Source organism: Ziziphus jujuba, chromosome 11 (genome assembly GCF_031755915.1).
Source record: "Ziziphus jujuba cultivar Dongzao chromosome 11, ASM3175591v1".
Taxonomy (NCBI): domain Eukaryota; kingdom Viridiplantae; phylum Streptophyta; class Magnoliopsida; order Rosales; family Rhamnaceae; genus Ziziphus; species Ziziphus jujuba.
In genome coordinates, this window is record NC_083389.1 from 16,164,138 (window position 1) to 16,174,021 (window position 9,884).

Below are 9,884 nucleotides of genomic sequence, written 5' to 3' on the forward strand. Positions count from 1 at the left end.
CCAGACATGGATCAATCATATAGCATTGTTCTATCTATATATATTTATATAGATATAAGTTCAATTTAATTACAACGTATATAGTCTCTAGGATAATTAAGCGATAGTTTGAATTCACTCACTTCAATATAAAAATAAAAATTATAATGTATATAAGGTTGTTCTCTACATGAAGAGTATTTTACCAACTCTAAATCTTTTACCATACATGTATATATTTTATTAAAACATGGAATAAAGGATTTTCATTCAGGTCAAGGTTTAAATCTTAGATCCGACTATAGATTTTAATAGTTCATTTGTGTTGCAGGATTATATTAAACTATTTTAAATTTAGATCAATTAGATTGAAGTATTTTAAATTTAATTTAATAAAATTGAATAAAACTTTCAATAATCCAATCCAATCCAAATGGACTTTTAATGATTATACGGTTAGGACAAGCTTATGAGCAGATATTATCCTATTCTTTATTTAACTTTTTTGGTGCAGGTTAACCATTATTTTATTTCTTTCTTAAAAGAGGGATATATAGTGAAATTAATTGAATTCCTAATAAAATTAAAATATTTCCCTAGCTAGGAATTGGATACCTACAAACGAGTACCCCTATTTATACATATACGTATACATTACTATTAATTAAACCTAATTTCTTTGCTCATATCGTTCTAAAAAAAGGAAAAATAAAAAATAAAAAAAATAAAAAAAATAATAATAAAATAAAAAATAAAAACTTCTTCGATAGCCGTTTGGATTTTAATACTGTGGTGTGATCAGCCATGGTGATGACATTGGCCTCCATGAATGTAAACATTGACGTTGACGCAGAACGTGTTGCAGGGCGGTTGAACCGGGAAGAAGAAGAAGAAGAAGAAGAAGAAGCAGCTAATTCTTCATCTTCTTCTTCTACGCTGGACATCTGTTTGAACGTCAAGATGCGAATGGTTTGCAGCAATGGCTTCAATTACGAATTCCCAGAAATTCCCACACAGATTACTTCAATCTCTCTGCCTGGTCATCCCAATAGCATTCAAAATCCCACCATATGCCGATCCAGCATTCAAATTGGACTTTCAAATTGTTTATCGGACCCCGACCAGGCCCACCTCCATGGCGCCGCAGACGCTCTTCTCATCCCATCATCGTATATATCTCCTGATCCAACCCCAATACTACTTGACCAGCAACAGCACCGCCCAATAAGCGCCATTGATCTTTTGGCCCAGCGAGTGGCATCCACTGCATCATCACTTTTGGCCGAGAAGTCTGATAATTGTTCAGATGGATTTGGATTGATATTATTTCACTTTTCGGCTCGTGTGGAATTTGAAACTGTTTTAACTGGTGTTAACCCAGCTATATGTACTATTTTTGAGAAGGAAAATAAGAAAGTTATTGCACTTGACAAGTTGAAGAAGAAGCACACTTTTCAAGTTTCTTCTTCTTCAAGAAATCAAAAGGAGGAGGAGGAATTTGTGGGTAGCGATTGCAGAATTTGCTTGCAGGACTTATGGGCTACTGGCATTTACTTGATGCGTCTGCCTAATTGCACCCATGTTTTTCACCAAAAATGCATCCTTTCATGGTTGAAGGAATCCAATTCGTGTCCTCTCTGTAGAAACTTTTGTTTGGAAAATCTAGATGATCTCATGACTGATTTAACCATTTAAATATAATGTTAATAATTAATTCTGCAACGACTCTGGCTTTCATTCTTTTGATAATTTTATTCTATATATTTTAATGAATAATTTTCTTATTACTACCTTACCTTGCCCTCCTAGTAGCATTGATGTTTTAATTAATTCAAAACAGGTTGTCTTAATTAAATTTAAAGAAAATATAAAATTTTATAATATCAACTCTTAAGAACTAATAAGCTAGAATCCTAACATATATATAATCTGATTCCCTAAGCATCTACATATTGGAATTCTCAGTGTTACTAACATTCTTTGATTCAATATTGATCCACTTATTCACACATATTTATCATTTAATCTAAGCTCCCCATTAATTCTTTATTAACAATATTTCTTTTTCTTTTTTGCGAGATTAACAAATATATAATACTAGCTAGTACCACATCATTATGCAAATTATATTAAAGCTTGCACAAATATATGATAACTGCCATGGTATTTAGCGATATAGAGTTTGCTAATTAGCTAAGAACAAAAATAGATAGGAGGTATTCCTCCTTTACCAACCTTCTTATGTATCATTTTTTTAGCAGTCTATGTGTTTCTCATCATAAAGTTTATATTCATGCTAACAAAGACACGTGACTGTTGAGGTCTCCTTTATACTTATCAGATGTTATACCTGCTATGTAATTATCATTATCACTTGTATATAGAAAGTTAGTTTTTATAGTTTATCTGGTTTATCTCTTGTACGTCCTTGTGTATATAATTGTTCACGTAGTCAATGAATAAATAACTTTTCTCCTCATCTGTCATTATCTCGTATGGTATCAGAGCCTCTCCTACTCAAACGAGTTTTTTTTTTTTTTTTTTTCCCGTCTTTCACATTCTCAACGTGTCAACTGACTCCACATCCATCTCAAAACACAATTCTCCAAGTCCTCTCACTGTTACCACTGAACCACTTTTTATTAACCAAAATCTTGTGGTGATTAATGTTGCAACTCAAGCCCCATTAAAGTTGACAAAAACTACTTATTTTCCATGTAAAAAGCAATTTGATGCTTTATTGATAGGATACAATCTTTATGGGTTCATTGATGGAACATTATCATGTCCATCCCGGTCTTATGTGATTCCATTAGTTCTCCAAATCCTGATTATACCTTCTGGGTTCGTCAGGATTCTCTCCTTCTCAGTGCTATTTTAGCATCATTGTCTCGAGAGCTTCATTGATTTGTCTCAGCTGCTGAAACATCTACAGAAGCATGGCAAAAACTGGCACTCACTTTTGCCAAACCATCCCGACCACAGTTAATGAGTCTACGTAAATGTCTTATTCGTTCACAAGGCACACGTACAATCATGAACTAATTACAAGATGTCAAAGCCACTGCTAATGAGCTTTCTTTAATTGATAATCCCGTTAGTAATGACCATCTCATTTTATATATCATCAACAGGCTATCCAATGATTTCAAAACCATCTCTGTTGTCTTTAGAACCCAAGATACATCTATTTCCTTCGAAGAACTCTACGAAAAACTGGTGGAGCATGACAACTACAAGAAGCGGCTTGCACCAAAATCAGAGGATTTGTCAATGACTGTTAACACTGTCAGCCGAGCTTCTAGCACCAAGAATCATAATTTCAGAAGCTTTCCTTCTTGATCTAGTACTACTACATCATTTTTTTGGAAACCTGGCTTCAACCCAGTGGGTGTCCTTGGTTCCACTACTCGTCCGCTCAACTCTTTGGTCCTGTATAAAGGAAGGTGTTAGCTTTGCTCCATGCTCGGTCACTCTGCATGTTTTTGTTCCTTGCTGCGTCAACAATGGACGTACACTCCTCAGCAATAGTCCTCTTTTCCTCATTCACCACCACCACCCCAAGCATATGCTACTGGCTCTATCCTTAGACCATCGCCAATACGCCTTGGCTCCTAAATTTTGGAGCTTCTCACTATATTTCAATAGATCTTCAGAATTTATCACTACACTTTGAATACGATGGAACTGATGAGATTGCTGTAGGTAATGGCCATAAATTACCTATTACTCACACCGATACCACTACCCTCTCTTCTTCCACTAATTCCTTTTTCTTGCACAATGTTCTTTGTGTTCCACGGATGAAACGCAATTTGCTATCTGTCTCCAAATTTTGTAAAACTAATCATGTTTCCATAGAATTTTTCTCACATGGTTTTCTTGTTAAGGATCTACGGACTGGAAAGGTGCTCTTTATAGGGCCTCTTAATGGTGACATCTACGAATGGCTGACTTATGTATGTTAGCCTCCCATCCCTTCCATTAATTTTTCTACTATCAACACGAGTCTTCGAGATTGGCATCAATGTCTTGGACATCCGTCTCCCAATGTTCTTCGTTGACTTGTCTCCAAATATTCTCTACCTGTCTCTTCCACAAATAAATTTATCTGTGATTCCTGTAGGTGTAATAAGTCTCATAGACTACCATTTGGTCACTCTTCCTTGTCAAGTTATCAACCTCTTCAACTTATTTATTCCAATGTATGGGGATCTATGTCCATAACTTCTTTTGATGGCTTTAATTATTATATTATTTTTGTGGATCATTATTCAAAGTATGTGTGGTTATATCCTCTCAAGTACAAATCTAATGTTGAAAATACTTTCATTATTTTTAAACGCATGGTTGAAAAATATTTTCAATTACCCATTATATCATTTTATTCAGACAATAGAGGAGAATTTCTCAAATTAAATACTTTTTTTCATGATCATGGCATAAATCACTTTCTTACAACTCCTTACACACCTCAACAGAACAGATATGCTGAACGACGGCATCAACATATTCGTGAAATTGGCTTAACTCTTTTGTATCAAGAAGGTCTACCTAAAAAAATTAGGTTTTATGCATTCTATACTGCCTCCTATTTAATCAATCGGTTAATCACTTCAACTTTAGGCAACAAGTCTCTTTTCGAAATTCTTTTTCAAAAACCTCCTAATTACCTAAATTTAAAAATTTTTGGGTGCCTCTGTTATCCATGGCTCCAACCCTACACCACCAATAAAATAGACCCTCGTTTAAAACCGTGTGTATACTTAGGTCCCCTAAGATCCCAAAGTGGCCATTTATGCTTTGATCCTATCACTGAAATTTTTTTTCATTCACGGCATGTGATCTTTGAGGAACATATCTTTCCTTATAAAACTTCCTTATTTCTGTCAAATCCTTCTCCTAATAAACCTACCACCTCATCTGAAATTCTAGCTGGCTCACCTCATTAGTATTTGTCCCCTACTCCACCTATCTCACCTAAACCCGTGACTTCCTCTTTCCAACCTGTGACTTCCACTTTATCTCCAAAACTTCTTCCTATTTCCTCATGTCATTCTCATCCAATCTCTCCTTGGTCCTCACCTACACATGTCCCTCCCTCACATCTCTCTCCTTATACTCTCTCTCAATCTTCTACTTTAGCTAAACATGGGTCTTGGCCATCACGTGAATGTCAACATGGCACCTGCAACACCACACCTCCACCTACCATCCCTTCACAACAATCACTTCCTGCTCCCTATTCTTCTGTTCTTCCGTCAGAACCAAATAAATGCACCCATGCCATGCGTACTCGCGCACTTAACCAAATTTTCAAACCAAAAATCCTATCTGACTTCTTTTCTGCTTCAAAGCTTTCTCCTACTTCAGATTTGGAACCGAGAACAGCACCCCAAGCTCTCAAAACTCTTCACTAGCGTGAGCTCTTGGAATCTGAATATCAAGCTCTTCTATGCAATCAAACCTGGGAACCGGTGCCTCATTTTTCCTCATAAAATGTGGTTGCCTGCAGATGGATTTTTCGGATAAAACGAATCTCAGATGGGTCGGTGCAACACGACAAGGCCCATCGTGTTGCCAAAGACTTCCAACAGAGGCCGGGGGTTGATTATGCTGACACCTTCAGTTTGATTGTCAAGTTAGTCACCATTCATGTGGTCCTGTGTGCTGCGCTTTCTCACAATTGGCCTCTTCGCTAATTAGACATCAATAATGCTTTCCTCCATTGTTCATTATCAGAGGAAGTGTGCATGTCTCAACCTCCAGGATTCATTGACTCAACACATCCTTCCTATGTGTGTAAATTACGAAAGGCCATTTATGGCCTCAAGCAAGCTCCAAGGGCCTGGTTCCACACTTTAAAGGCACTTCTTCTATCTTAGGGCTTCAAAAATTCTTATGCTGACACATCACTCTTTATTTATCTCTCTACTAGCTGCACCATGTATCTGTTGATATATGTCGATGACATTATCCTCACTGGCAGTGACTTTCTCCTTCTTAATAAGTTTGTCTCTACTCGATTCTCCATTAAAGATCTTGGTTATCTTCATCATTTCCTTGGGATTGAAGTTACCTCTTCGGCTGGAGGTTTGTTTCTGTCTCAATGCCAATATATCCTTGATATTCTGGACAAGGTTGGCATGATAATGGCAAATGGAGTTGCCACTCTAATGTCCTCCACAATTGCTCTGCACCTTGATGATGGTACCTCACTAGTTTCGACAACTCAATTCTGACAAATTGTTGGTTGCCTCCAATATCTGTCTTTGACTTGTCTGGACATTGCTTTCACTGTCAATAAACTCTCTCAATTTCTGCACAAGCCAACTGCTATGCATTAGACAGCAGCAAAGCGTCTTCTTTGTTATCTTCCCATGGTCTTTTCCTCAAAGAGAATTCTCCTCTTCAACTACATGCCTTTTTGGATGCTGATTGGGCTGGTAATCGTGATGACTATACTTCTACAACTAGGTACATTGTATTCCTTGGCAGCAACCCAATTTCTTGGTCCTCACGTAAGCAATGCTTCGTGTCTCGTTCTTCTACTGAGGCCAAATATCATGCCGCTGCTCATACAACCTCGGAACTCTGTTGGCTTATCTCCCTTCTCAATGAACTTCACATGCGGCTCTCAACCATTCCCACAATCTACTATGACAACTTGGGGACTACCTATGTTTGCCCAAATCAGAAAATTCACTCTAAGATGAAGCATGTCTGCATCGACTTTCACTTTGTCCATGACAAGGTTCAAGATGGCACCATTCGTGTTTCTCATGTTCCCAGCAGTGATTAGCTTGCTGATGCCCTCACCAAACTAGTATCTCAAAACATTTTTCAAACTTTCCACCACAAGATTGGTGTCTTGGACGGACCCTCCACCTTGAGGGAGGCTAGCAAGGACACATGACTGTTGAGGTCTCCTTTGTACTTATCAGATGTTATACTTGCCATGTAATTATCATTATCACTTGTATATAGGAAGTTAGCTTTTATAGTTTATCTGGTTTATCTCTTGTACATCCTGGTGCATATAACTGTTCACGTAGCCAATGAATAAATAACTTTTCTCCTAATCTATCATTATCTCGTACATGCAAATCCTTTAATTAATATTGTGGAATCCAATAATGTGTATGAAACAAATAAACACAAAGTTTATAGGGCAGGACTCTACATCAATATAATAAATTATAATAATTATGCTACATGCAAAACTATAATTTTTTTTTTTTTTAAATATTGAAGATAGAGTATTCGAACTTAGATCATTATCTAAAAAAAATCTTTAAATTGAGGAACATTTGTCATTGATATCCGAAGTTTGATGATAAAATTTTTCCTTTCCTAAATTGTCAAAAAGTGGTTCTAATTTACTTGTTCTTAAACATAATTCTTATATCTAATTTGATACATTTATTATTTAAAATTTTAAAAATTTACTTCAACAAAATTTTTGACTAAAAGAAATATAAATTTAAATCCAACAAATGGTCCATTTGGATTTAGTGGGCAATGATTATGTCAAAATCTACCTTCAAGACATGTACATGCCCCCTCCCCTAGTATAAATTACTATAACTAGATTTAATTAAAAAAGAAAATGCTTCAAGTAAAATACAACAATGTTGTCAAGCAAAAAATAAAAAAAAAAAAAAAAAAAATACATCCATGGTGCGAATACCGTTTTATATATCCTTTTTTAAGGGAAAGAAAATGTAAATTTTAGGATAATATTTGATGAATTAGGCTTGCTTTATGACTGTTTTTAAATTTTTAGGATATGTTTGATATGTGAAATATGAATAAAACAGTTATTTTATAGGTTTAACAATTTTTTGTTTGGTATATTTTCAATTTGAAAAACATTTTATTATATAGAATATATATTCCTCATTTCAAAGAATAACTATTCATTTTAAAAGTTTAAATTGCTAATTTTTTCATTTCACTGATCAACATAATTATCATATTTAAATATATTTAAGTGTAAATTAGTTATTCTACATTAAAAGTATATAAATAATTATAAATTTTGATTTTAAATTAATTTTTACCAAATTTAATATTTTTTTGAAAGAAAAATACTTATAAATACTAAATATTAAATTCAATTCAATATAACAACCAAATATATTAAAAAAAAACTTTTCCTTTTTCTTCAATTTTTATAAATAAATATTTTTATTTTAAATAAAATAATTATTTTGTATACCAAATACATCATTAGTCTAATAGGAAAGGTACCTTCTTTCAAGCATATGCATAGAAATTGCTCTATGTCAACTGCTTCGTTAATTTAAATATGTTAATTACTCAAATCTTTTCTTTTATTCCAAATTATAAATTGTAAATATTTATCTATATTTTTTCAATGTCTAAACCAAAATAATTTTAGATCTTTTTTTTTTTCATTTTTGTATTTTTTTTTTGTTGGGCAACTTTCTTTCATTTTGTTTACTGTAATAATAATTTTTCTATTTTAGACATCTAATAGCTAACACCAAATTATATGTTTATTAATTTTTTTTTAAATAAAGCTTAAAATTTTAATTTATTTTTGAACATTCAAATATCAATTAATTAAATATTCTAGAATATTGAATGAAAGGCATGTGCAATGCACATGCCGGAACCCCTAAGCAAGGTACAGCTTTCAACCTAATTTCTTTTTGTTGTCATGAATCATATGGTTCAAAAAAATTAGTTCCGGATAGCCGCCGCCGCCGCCTGGAATATTTCTCTGATATTGGGGTGATCATCGGATCAGCACAGCAATGGTGAAGGTGGCCGCCGTGAATGTAAGCGTTGATAGAGAAGAACAGGTTGCAGAGCAGTTGGACCGGCAAGAAGAAGAAGAAGAAGAAGAAGAACCTAAATCTTCTTCTTCTTCTTCTTCAACGCTGGACATGTGTTTGAAAATCAAGGTGCATATATTCAGTGGGGACGATCTTATTTATGAATCCCCAATAAATCCTATTACTATTCGTTCAATCTCTCTTCCTTGTCATTCCAATATTCAAAACCCCACCCTTTTGCGATCCAGTATTGAGTCTAGCCTTTCGAGCCTCAATGAATCCCCCGAACTCCTTTGTGCCAAAGATCTTCTTCTCAGACCGATCCAAATCCTCGATGAGCACCAGCCAGTTTGCATCATTGATCTTGTGGCCCAGCGAGTGGCATCTTCTGCATCGTTTTCATCATCATCATCATTGAATAATTCCAATTTCAATTCTAATTCAGATTTATTTGGAATGTTTCACTTTGTGGCTCATGTGGAAATTGTGTCTGTTTTAACTGGTATTGCCCCTCAGATGGGGCTTATTTTCAAGCGGGATCTTAAGAAATTCAATGCAATTGACGAGTTGAAGAAGCAGGCCTTTCATGTTGCTTCTTCTTCCTCTTCTTCTTCTTCAGCCAATCAAGAGGACGAGGGGTTGTTGGTGGGTGATTGCAGTATTTGCTTGCAGGATTTATCTGCTACCGGCATTGACTTGATCCGTCTGCCTAATTGCAGTCATGCTTTTCACCTAAAATGCATCCTTTCATGGTTGAAGAAATCTGATTTCTGTCCTCTTTGTAGAGATTTATGTTTGCAAAAATCATGATATTTAACCAATTTTAATACTTTATCTAGATATTTGGGTTTTAATTTATTTTATTTTTGAACTTTGGGTGGTGGGGATTCAAATACAGGCTCAATTGCATTGTGCAATTATGCAACTATCTAGCACTGTATAAGAGCTTCAATTGCATTATGCAACTAATTATTTAAATAAAATGAATTTTATGTATATAACAAATTCTATGATACTTCAATTGGACTTGGGACTCAATCCACATTTTACTATATGGAAAGCCACTCCCCTTCCCTCCCCCAACAGTAAGAACATAATTCA

The 9,884-nt window shown here is 34.8% G+C and overlaps 2 protein-coding genes across 2 annotated transcripts; both read left to right on the forward strand.

The window, feature by feature from the left end:
• The first annotated feature begins 783 nt into the window (after positions 1 to 783).
• LOC132800027 (RING-H2 finger protein ATL48-like) lies at positions 784 to 1,900 on the forward strand. Its single transcript, XM_060812916.1, has one exon. The coding sequence runs from the start codon at positions 784 to 786 to the stop codon at positions 1,672 to 1,674; it is 891 nt and encodes a 296-aa protein (XP_060668899.1). The 3' UTR covers positions 1,675 to 1,900.
• A 6,862-nt stretch (positions 1,901 to 8,762) lies between these two features.
• On the forward strand, positions 8,763 to 9,593 carry LOC107405316 (RING-H2 finger protein ATL48). Its single transcript, XM_060812917.1, has 2 exons — positions 8,763 to 8,830; positions 9,032 to 9,593. The coding sequence occupies exons 1-2, from the start codon at positions 8,763 to 8,765 to the stop codon at positions 9,591 to 9,593; spliced, it is 630 nt and encodes a 209-aa protein (XP_060668900.1).
• The last annotated feature ends 291 nt before the right edge of the window (positions 9,594 to 9,884 follow it).

Bases quoted from the DNA above. Each gene is read 5' to 3' on its own strand.
- LOC132800027 (XM_060812916.1), top strand. From the start codon at position 784: ATGGTGATGACATTGGCCTCCATGAATGTAAACATTGACGTTGACGCA.
- LOC107405316 (XM_060812917.1), top strand. From the start codon at position 8,763: ATGGTGAAGGTGGCCGCCGTGAATGTAAGCGTTGATAGAGAAGAACAG. The intron at 8,831-9,031 runs GCAAGAAGAAGA...TTTGCGATCCAG, and splicing joins GTTGCAGAGCAGTTGGACCG to TATTGAGTCTAGCCTTTCGA.